The 17,737-nt window shown below is 56.8% G+C and overlaps 1 protein-coding gene across 5 annotated transcripts in view; it reads left to right on the top strand.

Moving 5' to 3' along the window:
* Window positions 1-17,153, top strand: part of NRXN2 (neurexin 2) — a 106,458-nt gene extending 89,305 nt beyond the window's left edge. For 3 of the 5 annotated variants that reach the window (XM_074371803.1, XM_074371805.1, XM_074371804.1), the window contains 3 exons: window positions 1,597-1,922; window positions 4,193-4,271; window positions 16,085-17,153. In XM_074371803.1, the coding sequence (XP_074227904.1) occupies window positions 1,597-1,922; window positions 4,193-4,271; window positions 16,085-16,971 (1,292 nt within the window). In that variant the 3' untranslated portion in view covers window positions 16,972-17,153. The remainder of the gene's footprint in view (window positions 1-1,596; window positions 1,923-4,192; window positions 4,272-16,084) is intronic. The other 2 variants (XM_074371807.1, XM_074371806.1) reach the window with 1 other exon arrangement.
* The last annotated feature ends 584 nt before the right edge of the window (window positions 17,154-17,737 follow it).

Here is a 17,737-nt window from a genome sequence, read left to right on the forward strand (position 1 = left end):
GTATAATACAAGCTCTGAGAAGTCTTGCGAGGAAGAAACCTCTTGTTTAATTGTGAAATGTTTGTTTTTGAAAGTCATTTGACCTCTGTGAACCTTCTCCCCTGTGCTTTTCTTGTAATTCTCATACATGGGAATAAACTCTGCAAACAGCGGTCCTCACGGGCCTCTCTGGGTCTGGTGTCCAGCTGCCACTCACTAGTTTCCTGTAAGATGGTGACCCTGCTCTAGGGGTGAGTGAGGTGCTGGGCAGTGGGGAGGTGCCGGAGAGGCTGAGCAGAGGGTCCAAGCAAACACACCCATGGCTGGTCATTAGCCAGAAGCCAGATGTATGGTTGGGTGTCCCAGAGGCCTAAACGTCCCAGGGAACCCATGTTTCCAAAGAGGGTGTGGGTTTCACAAGTTGGACTGTCCTCAGCCCAGGTTTTGGGGGCAGGGCTTGCAGACACCTAACTCTAAACCAGATCTTTAACGAGGCACTAACCAGAGGCTAACGAGGGCTAAGCCAGGTCTTAAAACCCCCAGCGCCAGCAGCTGAAGGTCCAGGGGAGCAGGGTGCAACTTAGTAGATCCTCTGCCCGACTCCCCCACAAAAAATAAGCAACATCAAAATCAAAGTTAAATCTAAACTTAAACATAATAAATATCTTTTCTAAAAACCAAACCAAAGCAACAAACTCAGAGGGTTAAACCGAACCCCAGATCCACTAAAACCAAACAGAATAGCCAAACCCCACCCAGGTGGGCATTCTGAGGTGTAACTGTTGAGTGAAGAGTGAGGTTGGAGCTGGAGTGGTTTTTTTGGCTGTCAGTGAACGAAGCAATGTCCCTTTAACATTTTCCATCTCTGTGCTTGCACATCCTGGCGGGGAGGAAGGACTCTGCTCTCCAGGGCCTGATCCCCAGGCAGTGGCTGGGCCTTGGAGGGGAGGAGGCGGGGTGGGGGTTGTTCTGGCCAGAAATCAGAGGGCCTGGTGGTGGCTGGGAGGGCAGAGTGAGGTCGGCGTGGCTGCTCCCAGCCTCAAGCACGCTGGTCCACCTCCCACACACTATCCACCCCTCGGTCTCACCTCCATCCCTGCCCTGACATGCGCTGACCACGCGGCCTGGCAGTCACCTCCTCTGTGTCTGCCTCTTTGTCGCCTCTGTCCACTGCTTCCGAGGGCTCCATGGCTCGGGGCTGGACACTGGGTGTGGGAAGTTCGGGGGAACAGAGAGGGAAGATGGGGATCAAATTGAGGGAAGGGAAAGAAGGGGGTGATGCCTCTGGAGCAGGAGAGGAGGGGGGATGGGAAGGCCAGAGGCATGAGCATGGTGGGGAGAGGGGGGAGCTGGGCCCCCTTTCCCAGCCCATGTATGCCCTGGGGACCCTCCCTCTCCAGGGTCCCCACCTGGCTTGGCTGGGCTAGTGGCTGACAAGGACTTTCCCTTTGGTGTCTGCCCCTTCCTCGTTTCTTCCTCTCCCCCCCACCCCACACTTACTGGTATCCACCTCAACCCCTCTTTCCTCCTCTTGGCTCCACTCTATTCTCCCCATCCCTTTGTGGTCTCCCTCTGTTGTCTTTCCCCCTCTGCCCGCCCCTTCCCCTCCCCTACCAGGCCGCCAGCTGACCATCTTCAACAGCCAGGCTGCCATCAAGATCGGAGGCCGGGATCAGGGCCGCCCCTTCCAGGGCCAGGTGTCCGGCCTCTACTACAATGGGCTCAAGGTGCTGGCGCTGGCCGCCGAGAGCGACCCCAATGTGCGGACTGAGGGTCACCTGCGCTTGGTGGGGGAGGGGCCATCCGTGCTGCTCAGTGCGGAGACCACAGCCACCACCCTGCTGGCTGACATGGCCACCACCATCATGGAGACCACCACCACCATGGCCACTACCACCACGCGCCGGGGCCGCTCCCCCACACTGAGGGACAGCACCACCCAGGTGAGGGCCCCTCCAGTGAACAGACAAGGGATGGGGCTTCGGGTGAGGGGTAGGGCTGATGTCTGCATAGCAACTGTGGTGCCCAGGGAAGGCCTGAGGGGACGATGGTTCAGGTGGGGCCAGTAAGATCTCCTGTTGTGATGCGGTTTCCACCCTGGTGACCAGGGATGTTGTAGATGTGGAGGTGACCACTATTTCTAGGAGGACCAATCCCAGAGTTGAGGGGGAGTTTGGTACCCTAGCTAGACCAGGGAAGACCTATGAAGGAGGAACTCTGGGTTAGAGGTGAGTGTGGAATGACCCCTTCTGCCTGCCCCATAATGAAGGCCACGCCCAGTGTTGTGTGGGCATCGAGTGGGAGATGGAGGGACCCAGGATGGCATCGCTCCAGGCAGGGAACAGAGGTGACAGTGATGGAGGGGCTAGAGGCTCATCTGGCAGTGGCAGGCCCTCTCTGGATGCAGGTGGAAGTCAGGAGCAGCCTCTCCCCGATTGCTGGAGTCCTTGCAGTGGGACTGCCAGCCCGTTGCCTTCACAAATCCTCTCTGTGTGACCTTGAGAGGCACCACCATGTAGCAGGCCTCAGTATCCTCTGTGCCCATGGGTCAGAGTCAGCGTTGGTGCAGACAGTTCCCTGGTGTGATACCCTCGCTCCCCACCCTCTGCCCTACCTGCTCAGATGCTCTCCCTGGGTCAGGTTTGAGTTTATCTTCTCTTGTATCAAGGGGAGCACCCAAGGGGGCCGTACCTGAGAATGAGGCTCTGCTGGGGCAGGACAGGCCTGGCTTTCCTGGTGGCCAAAGCTGACTGAGCATATGTGACTTACAGAGGCAGCCTGGGGGCCCAGCTGATTTCTAGTTGTTGCTGCCAGTCACTGTTGGCCTGGGGGCTCACACCTGGCACATTGGACCTTACTTAGTCACCTTGTTTCCTCTGCCCCAGCTACTTCTTTCCCCTGTCAATGGCTGTGGGCCTCTAGGCCTGGAGGGACCTCTGTCCTCCCAGAGTGAGAGGGGTCTGGGGGCGTCCATGGGGACATGCCCTTCCTCTACCACTGGCTTGCCTTCAGCCCCTGTGCGTGAGCTCCAAGTCCTCTCATCCCTGCGAGTCTGGGCTGTGGGGGGCCTGGGACCAGCCGACAGACTCATCCAGGCAAGAGAGACAAGCCTGAAGCCCCTTCCATCTGCCTTCACTGCCAAGAAAACCAAGGGAACCTGAATGCCAGGCCTTGCCCCGGGGAGCGGGGAGCCCTAGGAGAAAGGCCTGGCTCTACCCAAGGTTGGGCACCGGCCATGCCCAGTGCCTGATGGCAGGAAGGGCCATCCAGTCTCAGTGGGAGGTGATAGGCAGACCATCCAGGTGGAAGAGAGAGGTGGGGCTGTAGGGGTCACAGCTGTGCTGGAGGAGCCTCTGCAGGGGAGGCTGGCATGGAGAGGGCAGAGATGCAGAAGGCAAATCAGTCTTCCAGGTCCCGCCTCGCCCTTGGGTAAGGGCTGCAGTGTCTGAGGGTCAGGGGGTGGGGAAGAGGCAGGATGTGACCCTTTCACCCCTTATCCACCCCAGATTCCTCCCATCCTTAGCCTTCAGCCTGGCCCTCTCGCCCGACCCTGAAGTCTCTCAGACTCCCTTCCTGCCTGGATTCTGGGTTTCCCTCCTTGAGTTTCTTCCCTACCACCTCCTGAGCAGTCCCCCCCACCAACCGCCACCCCTTACATTCACTCATCTTGGGGATTCTCTTTCTTTGCAATCAGGAGGAGAGAAAATGCTGACAAAGTCGACTCCCGTTGTCATGGCAACCATAGCCTTAATTATTGTGTGCAGCCCAGTTCCCGGGCTCTAGGAAGGGGGTTGGGAGAGAGATGAGGGAGGTGGGGGGGGGTGGTGAGGCTGGAGCCAAGAATCCCTGGCCACACCCCCGGTCTTGTTCCCCTTCTCTGTCCAGAAGCCCTTGTGCCTTATCTCCTGGACACCCCTGGGCCCCCCTTGCTCCAGCTCTAAAGCCCCAGTTCTGGCGTCCAGTCTCCCTGGCTTCCCAGAAATAAAAAGCACAGCGTGTGCTGTTCCACTGATCCCCAGGAGCAAGGGAGCTGCTGCAGGGGAGGCATGTTGAGTCTCCCTGTGCACAGGGGAGATGGAGGCCCACGGCCATCCAGCAAGCGGTGAGAGAACTCATCCCCTGTGCTGTCCCACACCTCAAGAAGTGGCTGTGGGGACTGCTGACCCACCCTGGGACCCTCTTCTTCCCCCTGCCACCCTCCTCTCACCCCCAGAACACAGATGACCTCCTGGTGGCCTCGGCCGAGTGTCCGAGCGATGACGAGGACCTGGAGGAGTGTGAGCCTAGTACTGGTGAGTGCCTTTCCCCCCTCCCCTGCCCCGGGCCCACTGCGACGCTGATGGGAGGGGGGCGACTGTCCTTACCACCTGGCTCAAGCCCGAGGGGCCAGGCCCTAACTTTCCCTGATAGCTTCCTCTCCCATCCTACCATTGCCCTCAGGTCCCACAAATGCCCTCTGGAGAGGCAGTTTCTAGCCTCTTGATGCCCTGGCCCTGGGAGGTAGTGAGGTGTCCTTAGCTTGGGGTCCTGGGGTTGAGGGACAAGGGATGCCTGGAGGGAAAGAGGGAGACTTTCCCTAGAAAGATGAGTAGCTGCAGCTCCCATGAGTCCTTATGGGGTTGGGTGGGAATGGGTTATGCAGGCCTAGGAACTACAATTCCCATCAGCTCTTGGGTCCAGAACTGCAACTCTCATCAGTCCCTGAGGCCTGGTGTTCTCTTGGTCACAATTAGAGGAGATCTCTGCTGGATCCTGAACCTTCCTCATTCCCAGTCTCAGGGAGGTGACCAGACATGCTGCTGGGGCTGCCAGGCCAAGCTGGGGCAGTTACTTTTACTCTCTGCCGGGCAGCGTGCTGGGTGGGAGGTGCCCCAGCCAGACATGAGTTTCCCTAGGGAGACTGGGACCTGGGGTCTGGCCCAGATTTCTGGTGGGGGAGCTGCTGTAGAAGGAGAGCAGAGCTGGGAAGGAAGGCTTCCCAGGGGTGGCATCCCAAGCCTCTGTTTGATCCTTGCAGCTGCAGAGAAGGATGCAGCCCCAGAGAGCGAGAGGGCAACTGGCAAAGCAGGGGCGGGCCTTGGGTGCCGACTGACAAGTGTGGGGTGTGGAGCGGCACAGTGGGTGCATCTGAGCAGGTTGAGGGTGGCAGGGAGGGGCTGAGGGGAGAGGGCCTAAGGAGCAAGATCCTGGTGCTTGATACTGGCAGCGGGAATGGAGGAAGACTGAATGCAGCCCGATTTCCCAGCGGGAGTGCGTGGGCCTTGGTGGTGGCCTGGATGAGCTCATGGGAGCCTCAACCCTTGCTTGGGTTTCCAGAGACTTCTCCCCATTACTTTGCAATGTGTGGCACCTGGGCTGTTGGTCCTGGAAGGTAAGAGGCTGGGACAGGTGCCTGCTAGGACAGGTACCTGCAGGGTCAGGGGAGGTGATGGGGTCAGCTGAGGGGTGACCTTAGCATATCCTGTGAATCCGGCCTGGGGGGACCCTGGGGGCCTGCCAATCCCAGAAGAGACACTCATGAGGGTGGGCTGCACCCATGGAAGGAGTGTTGGTGGAGGAAGAAGACCATGGAACCGAGGCTCAGGTTCCAGAGACAAAGGACAGAGGGATTTCTAGGGTGGAGACTCTAAAGGCCCTCGTGTCCCCCGACTAGGCCAGAGCTGAGGGGTTTGTTCTGGTGGTCTCGGGCCCTGAGGTTCTTGGAGGAGCCTTAGGCTGCTGGGCTGGAAAGTCCTCCTCATCCAAAGCGAAAGACCAGTGCTCTCTGGACAGATGCCCTCCACTGTGGGGAGGCCCCTCTGCTGAAGGCCGTCCCCTCCATCTCACTGGGTGATCTCAGCTCAAGGATGTGCCTTCACACCCCGCCTTGCTTTGGGAGAGTCTGGGCTTCTGGCAGCTTCGATGCAGCACTCCCATTCAACCCTGCTTTATTCACCCCTCTTACAAGTCCCTTACGGGGATTTCTGTAGGTGGACACTACCTCAGGGCTAGGCCTGCAGGGAGTGGCTGTGTTGAATGGCCCCAGGAGAGCCCTGGGATGGGACCCTGGGGACAAAAAGGTGTGTAGTTGTGAGAAAAGGGCGCCCCTTGGCCCCACCAGCTGTGTTTGCACACTTGGGCATGGGAACTGCCACGGTGAGAGGAGGAATCTCTGCTCTCCCTGGACCCTGCCAAGAGGAGTGTGGGGCCAGATGGCCATTCCTCAGGGACATGCCACACACACTGGGCCACCCCAGGGCCACACATTGTCCACCAGGTTCTAGCCTCCCAGCACCAGCCCGGAGTCTTGCCAGGGGCCTGGGTGTGATGCTGAGTGTGTGCCCAGGTGGGCTGAGCTCTTTAGACTGTGTTGGGACCAGGGAGTGAAGGGGAGCTGAAGTAGGTGGGTCAGCTGCCCTCCCCCCATCAAAGGGCCAAGTATGTGAGGGGAGGGTGGAGGGCAGAGGAATAGAAGCAGGGGGATCGGGAGAGGCTGGTGGGCCAGCCCAGCACTCAGCTTTAAAACTAAGAGGGAGGGAGGGCAGAATGCGTGCTTGAGTCCCCAGAGGAAACCGTCAGACCCGCAGGCCCTCCCCCTGATGTGCTTCGCTCACGTTTGCACTTTCACACCCATGCTGCTCTGACATGCCTAAATGGGATTTTTATCTTGATGGGAGCCCAGACAAGGACCAAGATGACTCTGTAGTCCCTCAGACTGATCTAGACCCTGACCCTCCTCCCACCTGGAGTGGAAGGAGACTCAGGCCAGAGTCCCTCTTGTGCCCCCAGCGCAGAAAGACTTTTTGTCTAGCAGAAGACCAGGCCTCCTTTGGCTCCAAGGTCAGAGTTAGAGGTGGAGGCAGCTTGGCTGGAGACAGTGGCTACCCAGGGCCTGACCCCAGGGCGTTTGTACCCTCCCCCCTGCCAGTCCTCCGCCCTGGGTCCAGGTGTGAAGCCTTGGATCATCCCTGAAACATTTCACACCTTCCCTTGACTTGGCCCCTTGGCAGACCTCAGGCCTCTCCTTCCTCCCCCAGCTTGGTGAGGCTACCATCGAACACAGTTATTTAACCTGAGGTTGGCAACCCAGTCAAAGAAGGGTACTGTGTTGTTGGACACAGGGTTTAAATTCTTTTGAATGGGAGTGTCTTTAGGGGGACGTGTCCTGCAGGTCGCAGTGTGGCCCACCACCCCTCACTGTCTTGGCTGGCCTGACCCACACCGTGTGTTACAGGCCTGGCCCTGCAGGGATCTGAGTTTGTACCCCTGAGACACATAGGAAGTACACACACAGACTCAGACCCACAGAGGGACGCAGCTCCACAGCACACGTGCTAGACCAGAGGCACACACACAATAATGGACCTACCAGCAAGCTCACGCATGTCCACTTTCACAGGTGCACATATGTTCAAATCTAGAAAGTCACGCGCCATTTGTCCCCAGATCAAAAGAGGCACACGCGTGCTTAGATCTAAAGAGCCACGCACGTATTGGGAGCCCCAGAAGTTCGACTCACACAGACAAACTACACATGAACACAGTCTCACAGAGGCACACGTGTGCTCAGAGCCACGGTCCTGCGTGTGTGTGCTTTGAGCTCCACATCTAGACTTGGACTCACAGGTGCCCGTATGCTCAGACCCACAGCCGTTCACACCTACACACGTGCTCAGCTGCACACGCAGCAAGTCTTAAACCTTCCAAGGCACTCGCGTGTGCTCAGAGCTGCACCTCCATGCCCATGCAAACCCACTGAAGCACGCTTGCACACGCGCACACATCTATCGAGGTTTAGACCAGATGTTCAAAATCGCACGCCCATGCTCAGAATCACTCACATATTTCAGACACGCAAGGAACATGTATGTTCAGGCCTGAGCACCTACACACACGTGCTCAGACCCATCAAGGCCCCTGCGTGTGTGTGTGTCCTCAGACGCAGAATTCCACAGCCATGCTCAGCTCAGAGTCACACACGTGCACAAATCCACCTGCATCACACACACTCACACGTGTGCTCAGGCCACAGATTCCTACACATGTGCTCAGACTTACAGACGCTCATGGATGTTTCAGAATCACAGGTGTGTTTGTGCATGTTCAGAACAGGCACATACACGGTATGTGCAGATTATACACATGCGCTCACGAGTTGAGGGACGTGCACATCTGTGCCCAGGCTCACAGAGGTGCACGTGTGTCACAGCTCTGCTTCAGACTTACGGCCATCTGCACATCTGTTCACATTCACTAAGCCCCTCGGAGGCCCACCTCAGCTCAGACTTTCCAAGGCTCATTGCAACGTGCATGCCCTTGAGCTCAGACACATGCACATATGCTCAGACCCCTCAAGGCCTGCACACTTGTATGCAGTGCCACGGTGGTATACATTTACACACACACCACAGTCAGGTCAACACTGGCCCGCACGAATGCTCACAGCCGCTAGCGTACTTACACACTCAGAGGTATACATGCAGCTACACACAGAAGGACACCCACACGTCAGTGGACCCTCAGGCCAGTCACATGTTTTGACATGGTAAAATGCATGCCTCCATGATCACCAGGTGAGCACACAGAACCACCAGGATCCACATACACGTGTACTTGGATTCACATAAGCACGAATGTTCTCAGACCCGGAGAAGTGGCCTCGTGCCCATCGCACACATGTGGGTCCCCCTTCATCAGTGCCCCGGCACGCACACACACAGGGCCCTCAGAGGCCTACACGTGCTTAATTCCACAGACACAGGCACATTTACTCAGACCCACACATCTAGCTCAGAATTACAGCGGCACAAGTGTGTTCAGATTTTAGCATATCTTAAGGTAACGCTAGTAACCTGTGGTGGTAAATCTCAACACCTGCGGTTTAACACACAGAAATTGTTTTCTCCATATAAAGTTATAAACAGCGTTCCTGATTGGTAAGCAGCTCTTCTCTGAGCGCTGATTCGGGGCCGGTCTCTGTCCACGTTCTCCGTGACTTCCCGAGTTGTGGGGGAAGGGAATGAGCCAGGAGGGACTCACAGGGGAGGGTTTATGGGCCAGGCCTGGGAAGGAGAGGTGCACACGGCCCCTGCTGACTCTGCCCTCCGGAGCGCAGTCACTTGGCAAGACCTAGCTTCCAGGCAAGCTGGGAGGCGTGGCCTTGCCCTGCCCTGCCCACAGGAGGAAGCAAAAATGGATTTGGTGACCAGCAAGCCATTTATTTGCCACAGTCTGGCCTTTGGGTCACCAACAATCCATTCCACTCTTCCTCCCAGCCACAGAGCACACCCACCCTTCCCCAAGGAAGACACCCCAAAGCCCTGCCCAGTATGGATAGTCTTCTCAAAGGTGAGGATGTCTGGGACATGGCCCCGATCCACTGGGTCCAGACCTGGCCCCTGGGTACGCATATGTGGCCTGGATGCCCATAACTAAGAGGAAAATTGATCTCACTGCCCACACAGTCCAGCATAACCCAGAATGCAGTGGTGGCCAGAGATGCCCACCAGGATAAAACCCCCATCCAAGGATGGACGGCACACAGAAGCTTCTGGTTCCTAGTGTTGGGGAGATCCAGCTAGTAGGCAGCTGGAGGCTCTGCCCCCAGTAGTGGGGAAGCTTCTCTCTCAAACCCCGCCTCTGCTGTCTGGGAGACGCTCCCCTCTCCTCTGTCTGGGGCCCTCTGGTAGGTCACCCCCAGTTCTTATCCTCCTTGGCCATCTCTGAATGGCCAAGTGTTGGGAAAATGTCCTCCTTGGAGGCCCTTAAGTCTTGACAGCCCACTTCCTGCTCATGCATATTGTGGGGCCCAAAGGTCTTTTTCAGGCTCAGTCAACATAACCACACTCAGAGTTCTCTCCTAGCCATAATTCTCAAGCCCATTTATTTCCTTGTTTCTCAGCCCTGTCTCTTAATTTAGTGGTGACTATCTTGAGGAAATTTGAAACAATAGGGGAGGAGGCCACATCCTTAGTCTGATCTTTGAGGCAAGACTGATTGCCCTTATTCAGGTGGAAGTTTTCCTGGGCCACTGTCCCTGAAAACAATTTCCAAGCTTCTCTTTTAAGATTTGGGGTTTGGAATCAGCAGCTCTCCCGACACTTGCAGGCCCCATATTTCCGGGCTCTCTCTAGTTTCTTCATCTCTATTGCAAACCCACCAATTCTTGCCTAACTTTGTCTCTTTCTTGTAATATGTTACCAAATGCTGAAAGTAAAAGCCAGCATTGTCATCTCAACTTTCCTGGCACTTCCCCTTAATGCCTCAGCCTCAGCAGGCACGTGGCCGGCCCTCTAGGTCATCACAAACCAGACCAGATGTCCTGCTACTGCATTCTGTGGTTCTGCATATTTCCAGCCTCCAAATCCATTTCCTTGGATTGTTACCTGAGTGCCACAGGTTTTTGTTCATGTGACACTCATTTCTGGTTCAGTGTCTGTATTAGTTAAGGTAACATTTACTTCAGTAACAGATAACCCCCGAATCTCAGTGGGTCCTTTAAGAGAAGTTTCTCACTCAGATGCTCCTGAGCAGCAGGTGGCTCTGCCACAAGTTTTTTGGGAATCCAGACTCCTTCCCTCTTCTGTCTCCTCCATTTTCAACATGTGGTTTGCAGGGTCACTGGAAGGAGAAACAATGTGGAGGATCACACACAGGAGCTCTTATTGGCTAGGCCTGCCACTGCCCACAGTTCTCATACGGCCATACCTGATTGCAAAGGGATGCTGGGAAATGTAGTCTCGAGGGAAGGAGGCGTTCAGAGGCGCGCTGCCAGTGCTCAGACCCATAGTGAGTGGTATGCTTACATGTTCTCAGCGGCACATTCATGCATTCACACGTGCACACACGAGCTCAGACCCAGGCTCAGAGGCAGGCAGACACACGCACAGAACCACAGGCTAACTCACAGGCACACATATCTGCTAAGACTCACTGACACACATGCTCAAGTGCCCAGATCCATCAAGGTTCTCCCACACATGCTTAAAGACACACACCCAGGTGCACAGAAACAGACCCCCAGAAGGATGGGTGCATACGCGTGCACACACGATGTGCCTCACAGTCTGACCTTGACTCCACCTTGGTGTTTGCTCTTGCTGTGCTGGGGTTTCCGAGTGGGGAGGGGTGGCACCCTTCAGGCCACTGCACACAGTCACACAGATGGTGCTCTGCTGGAACAGGTGAGTAAGGGCTGAAATCTAGCCAGTTCTCTGCTTGCCAAGCCGCACGTCCTGGGCCCTGGAACGGGGCTGTGTCCACCAGGAGGACAGAATGCCTTTTTCCAGTTTTGCGCAGAGATGCTGTTTGCCAAATTGTGTACCTACAGGAATGTGGCCATGTCGGGGGCTGCTGTATTTCTAATCCACATGGAATGCCCTGTGGACTAGAGGCCTTGCCTTCACAGCCTGGGCAGAGCACCTCGTGCTGGCAGCTGAGGCCTCAGGCAGCTGACTGCTTAGTCTCTGACTCTCAGCCTCAGTTCTGAATGCCCCTTTGGGGGTGGGCACATCTTGCTTGGGTGGGAATGGGAATCTTGGGTAGATTTCCAGTCAGGGGTCTTCTGTGCCCTAAAGGCAGAGAAGGCCCAGCTTGCTGGGTCAGCAGACCCCAGAGGCAGGGGAGCCGGGGAGGTGGGTGCTCAGGAATGGCTGGTGATCTCCTTGGCCAGAATGGAGTTCCCTTTAGTAAGTGGGGCTGACATGCACTGAAATTCAATTTAGGAGCAGAGGGTGGGTGGCATCTATGACAAGTACCCCTGTGAATATTTCCCAAATGCTGCAACTGCTTGAAGTAGGGAGGGGAGGGAGGCTGCCTAGGGTCTTTCTCAGACCACCAAAGGCACCCCATCCCAATGTGCACCCCTGTTGCCGAGCTGGACCAAGGGTCCCAGGCACCATGATTCCTCGTGAGTCTGTACCCCCAAATGCCCAAGGGGAGGGGCGGCCTGGGGAGCCCCCAGTTGGTCTTTTGCAGTGAGGAGTCTCAGAGGGTTCCTCCCCTCCTCCAGGCACCGCTAACTCCTCACTGGGGCAAGCTTGGCTGACCCTTCCTGGACCAGTGTATGACTTGAGGAAAACCTGGTACCCTGCTTTGTGTGTGACTTGACCGCCACAGAGCCCAGGCTGGCTTGAATGAATGTTGGGGAAAGAAGGCAGTGTGGGACCTCAGTAATGTGTTATCCCGTGGAGAGGGTGAGGGGTGTGGGAGGAAGTGGTGTGGGAGTGGAGGCTGATGTTCAGGACCATGAGAAGGGGGCACCAGGGGCAGTTGTGGCAGTGTGGGGATGGGCTTAGTGTGGGTGAGGGCAGGACACCCTCAGGAGAGGCTGTCTAAGCCTTGAGCTCATGCGAAAGCCCCCAGTGGAGCTGAGGGTGCAGGGATACGGCAGAGACCCAGGTATGGAGGCCAGGAAGTGGCTGGGGTTGAAGGGCAGGGACAAGAGGTCAATATGACCAGGCCTGAGAGGTGGAGAAAGGGTAGCAGGGGTGCTGTATGGGGATCCCTGGGAGTCTATGTGTCCCAAGAGCCTAAAGAACCAGGGAGTTGGGGCAAATGGTTGTGGAGGTGCTCAGGCTGGGCAAGTTTTATCTGTGGTCCGAGGCCTAAAGCCCCCATACACCCTCATCTAGTGAAGGTTAAGCAAGAGGGTAGAGAGCCAAAGTCTGTGCCCTGATTGGCCTGACCAGCCTCTCTTGGACATGATGTGTCCCGAGGAAGGGCCTCCTGGTCCTACGCCCTGGGCCTGGCATTCCGCAGGAGCCCTAGCTGTAGTCCGCCCGGGACAAGCCTTGATCCAGGAGTAACTGGTGGCCCAGTCTAAGATCGAAAGTAGAGATGGCTTGGGTGAGAGCTGGGCCCACAGAGCAAGGCTCCTGCCAGGCTGAACTCTCAGCAGTGCCTTCTGCCTGGGGGACAGGGAGGAAGGGTATCCAGAAGTCAGGTGCTCTGGCCCATGAGAGGGGCTCCCAGCCCTTTCCCCCAGATACTTAGCCTGGCCTGGGCCAGAGGAAATTCTTGGTGAATATTCCTTCCCTTCCCCTGGTCAAAACACAATGAGCCCCTGCTCCGTGCCAGGCCCAGTCCTGGGTGCTAGGGAGACAGACAGATGGGCCCCTAGCAGTGAGTCCAAACCTGTACCTCCAGGACAGAATAGGGACATGGTGTCAGAGGCACCCAAGGCAGGGAGGAGCCTCTGGAAGTCTTCCTGGCAGAGGAGGTGTTTGGCTGGATTCAAAGGATGAGTGCGATATCAACAGGGTGAAGGCGTTCTGAACAGAAGGCAAAGGTCAGGAAGAGGGCAGGTGGTAGAGGCCAGCAGTGAGGACCCCAGATATGTTCATGATCCACGCAGGAAGGGAGCCCTGCCATGACTGGGCCCAGATGCCACCTCTCGAAGGGCTGCCAGCCTCCTCCCAAGACCTGACAGTGGAGTATGCCACTTACCCAGGGACCAGGTTGCTGGGCCATCCTTGGTGGGTATAGGGCTCAGGTGGGGATGGTAGGACAAAGTATGTTCATCCGTGGTCTGGAGGTCCATGGAAGCTGGGCCTTGGCCTCACCCTGAGCCTGGAGCCCAATACCTCAATTTTATATATGAGGAAACTGAGGCCCAGAAGGTGAAAGAAACTTGCCCACAGTCACACAGGAATTAATGACAGAACTGGTCTTGGCCTCCCAGGTTAAAATCAAACCAAGAGTCAAGCAGCCTGGCAGATTCCTGCAGTGGAGAGGAGGAGTCAGGCCTTCTGGGGCTCCTTGTGAGACTCCGCCCTTCCCTGGCCTCCAAGAGCCACAGAAGGGGAGAGCCACAGAAGGGACAGGAGAGTCAGTTCATTCATGTAACCTAACACTGACAACTGGTAGACCCTGGAAGTCCTGCCCACCCCAGACCTCAGCATCCTCTTCCATAAAAAGCCGGGGTGGGACTGTGCCAGCTCCACAAAACATGCTTCTCTGCTCTTGGCTTGGTTTTCCAGTGTGGCTGAGCCCCTGGGGGGCCAGGTGTCCTGGGGTTTTACAGCCTGAGGTGCAGGTGAGCCCCTACCCAAGAGGAGACTGGAGGCTCGTGGGAAGAGCAGCCTCAGGAGTTTGGCAAGGCTGTGAGTTCAATAGCAAGGTCTTGGCTGTAGCTGGCTGGTGTGGTTGAGGACAGCTCTGCCAAATTGCTGGAGCTTGTGATCTGAAGGATCAACAGAGGTGTTTGAACAGCAGTGCAGAGATTGGAGCGCTCTGGATAGGGGGAGGAGGAGAAGAGTTGCCAAGGTGTGGTGGTGGCACATGGCTGGCCTGGCTGCACTGGGGCAGAAGGGTCCTGGCAGTGGAGCCCTGGGATGCTTCCCATGGAGGGAGTCGGGGGCTTGTGGTGTGATCTGTGAAGATCATGCTCTGCAGAGAGACCAGGGAGATGGGAGCAGGGCTTGGGCTGTGCTGGAGGGAGAGCTAGAGAGGAAACCTACAGCCCCCACCAGGCCCAGAGCCTCTCCTCCAAGAGGAGAGTCCTTCTGCCAGCCACCTAGACCGGGGCTGCAGCTCCCTTCTACTCCAGATGGGCAAATTGCAGTACTTCCGTTTGAGAGGGGGCCCAGGGGGCTGATGGGAGTTGTAGTTGTTGACCCAGGGGCTGATGAGAATTGTGATCCACACCCCTGTGAAGGCTAATGGGAGTTGTAGTTTTCAGTCTTTGGGGCTGATGGGAATTGCAGTTTCTTCCCAGGAGACCCCAGTTATCAGACCTAGGGAGCAAGGAGACCTACCCCACTCCCATCCCAAAGGCTCGCCCCACTAGTTCTCCTGGGCCCTATATTAGCAAGTGCATCCTTCCCAGATGGCTGTGTATGTATTTTCTTTTCTTTTTTTTGCTTTCTTCTTCTTTCCGTTGTTTTATTATTGTTTTAACAATAATAAGAGGGCCAGAGGCAGTCAAGCCCTGGCCAGGTCCTGGCGGCCCATGGGGGTTCTGGGGAGGGGGAGGGGGGGAAGTCAGTGGGGGTCAGAGGTGGAGGGTGAAGAAAGAGAAAGTTGGGGATTTAGGGTTAGCTGAAGAATCATGTGTCCCTTCCCACTTCTCTCACTCACTCCCTGCCCCTCCCCACTTTCCTGCCTCCACAAGGCTTCTCACCACCATTCCCAAAGCCCTACCGGACAGGACCCTCCTCCATTGTGTCTGTGTCTCCCTACCAACTCTTCCTTGTGGACCTCATCACCTCCCACCTTCAGTTTCTCCTCTCCCCACAGCCAACCTGCAATTAGCCTTCAAAGCCCCTTCCCATGACCATCCCCTCCCAAGTCCTCTCACCCATGTAGCAGTCCTACACAGCTGCCTGTCACATACCTCCTCCCCAGGCCCCCCCGCCCCCTCCCTCCCCTAGACACTGACACCAAGTGATGGTAACCCTCCTCAATGCCAGCCTTCACTGCAGATTTCAGCTTCGTGTTTAATGAGGGGGAGAGGGCACAAGTGAGGGAGGAGAGAGAGTATTTTGGAGGAAGCAAGTTGTTCAGGGAGAGAAGAGTAAGGGAGGGAGATACCAAACAGATAGACAGAAAACGTTGTACGGAAAAGTTGTTTTTTCTTATTTTTTCCGGGAGAACCCGCTTACACAGCTCTGTTTGTAATTTTTTTCTTCATGCTAAAATCACACGGCCTATTTGTTGATGTAAGTTGCCTGAATTCCGTGGTATGCTATCTTCTTTTTTAAAAACCAAAGAAAAAAAAGCAAAAGAAAAATCTAGAAAAAAACCCTAAAAGATATTGTTGTTAGGTTTGTTTAAATGCTGCTCTTGTATCTGTTTTTAAAGCCTTAAACCAGTAGAGCTTTTTTTTCCATTTCTTTTCTATTTCCTTTCCTTTCTGTTCCTTTTGTTTTCTTAAGACAAACAAAAGACCAAAACCCAGAGAGCCACAGAGCCCGTGCGTGGGGTGCCCAGGGCATCCCAGCCGCTGCCCGCTTAAAGCGCAGTGCTCCGGCTGGCTGGCGGGCGGGCACAGCCCGCTCTAGTCTCCGCCAAAGCCAATTGGAACCGATTTGGGTGTGTGAGGCTGTTGTTTCTCTCTCTGTGCCGGCCGCCTGCGCCCCGAACCCTCGCTGACGCCCTCTCTTTTCTCTTCTCTCTCTTGTTCTAGGAGGAGAGTTAATATTGCCCATTATCACGGAGGACTCCTTAGACCCCCCTCCCGTGGCCACCCGATCCCCCTTCGTGCCCCCACCCCCCACCTTCTACCCCTTCCTCACGGGCGTGGGTGCCACCCAAGACACCCCGCCCCCGCCCGCGGCCCGCCGCCCGCCCGCTGGGGGCCCGTGCCAGGCCGAGCAGGACGACAGCGACTGCGAGGAGCCTATCGAGGCCTCGGGCTTTGCCTCCGGGGAGGTTTTTGACTCCAGCCTCCCCCCCACGGACGACGAGGACTTTTACACCACCTTTCCCCTGGTCACGGACCGCACCACCCTCCTCTCCCCCCGCAAACCTGCTCCCCGGCCCAACCTCAGGACAGATGGGGCCACGGGTGCCCCTGGGGTGCTGCTCGCTCCCTCCGCCCCGGCCCCCAATCTGCCAGCGGGCAAAATGAACCACCGAGACCCACTGCAGCCCCTGCTGGAAAACCCACCCCTGGGACCGGGGGCCCCCACATCCTTTGAGCCGCGGAGGCCCCCTCCACTGCGCCCCGGCGTGACCTCTGCCCCTGGCTTCCCCCATCTGCCCACAGCCAACCCCACAGGGCCTGGAGAGCGGGGCCCGCCGGGTGCAGTGGAAGTGATCCGGGAGTCCAGCAGCACCACGGGCATGGTGGTGGGCATCGTGGCGGCCGCGGCGCTGTGCATCCTCATCCTCCTCTATGCCATGTATAAGTACCGCAACCGCGACGAGGGCTCCTACCAGGTGGACCAGAGCCGGAACTACATCAGTAACTCGGCCCAGAGCAACGGGGCGGTGGTGAAAGAGAAGGCCCCGGCTGCCCCCAAGACGCCCAGCAAGGCCAAGAAGAACAAAGACAAGGAGTATTACGTCTGAGCCCCCGGCACCGCTCCCCACTGCCAGCTGCCCCTCCCGGGAGGGCCCGGGAGGAGGGTGCGGCCCTCTCTCTGCCGGGGCTCTGGGGACCTGCTCCCTGGCTGCCTCAGACTTCTCTCATGAAGCGGAAACGCAAAAAAAAAAAAAAAAAAAAAAAAAAAAGAAAAAAAAAAAGAAAGAAAGAAAGAAAAAAAAAGAAAAAGAAAAAAGGAAAGGAAAACCCCGTGCTCGTCCCCTTCCTCCTGCCGTCCGTCCGGCGCGGAGTCGTCGTCAGTCCTGGGGCTGTCTGTCCCTGTCAGCTCTGCGCCCGCTGGGCAGGGCACGTGCTCATAGCCCTGGGTTGATTTATTTTTTTAAGGGGGGTAGTTTTATTTTGGTGGGGTTGGGCGGGAAGGAAGGCTGGGGGTTTTTGTACAGTGTCCACTACCCGTCCTGTTCATTTTTCCCTCTATTTTTCTTCTTCCTCCCTCTGTCTCTCCTGCCTTCCTTCTCTTCCCAAGCCCTCAAGTCCCCACCCAGGCTTGCTGTGTCTTTCTGTCCCCACCCTCCTCCCTCACTTCTCCTTTTTGTGTGTGTCTGGTTTCTCCCTTCCTTTCCTCTTTCCAGAGTCGGTGGAAGAAGGGCGGGAGGGTGGGCGGAGAGGCCCAGCGAGGAGCGGGGGCGGGGCGGGGGCGGGGCAGGCGTGGCCCCGAAAGCCCTGGCTCCGCCCACCAGGAGGAGGCGCCTGCCTGGTGCCGCCCAGGGAAGGGGACTCCGGCCTGGGAAG

Source organism: Camelus bactrianus, chromosome 10 (genome assembly GCF_048773025.1).
Source record: "Camelus bactrianus isolate YW-2024 breed Bactrian camel chromosome 10, ASM4877302v1, whole genome shotgun sequence".
NCBI lineage: Eukaryota > Metazoa > Chordata > Mammalia > Artiodactyla > Camelidae > Camelus > Camelus bactrianus.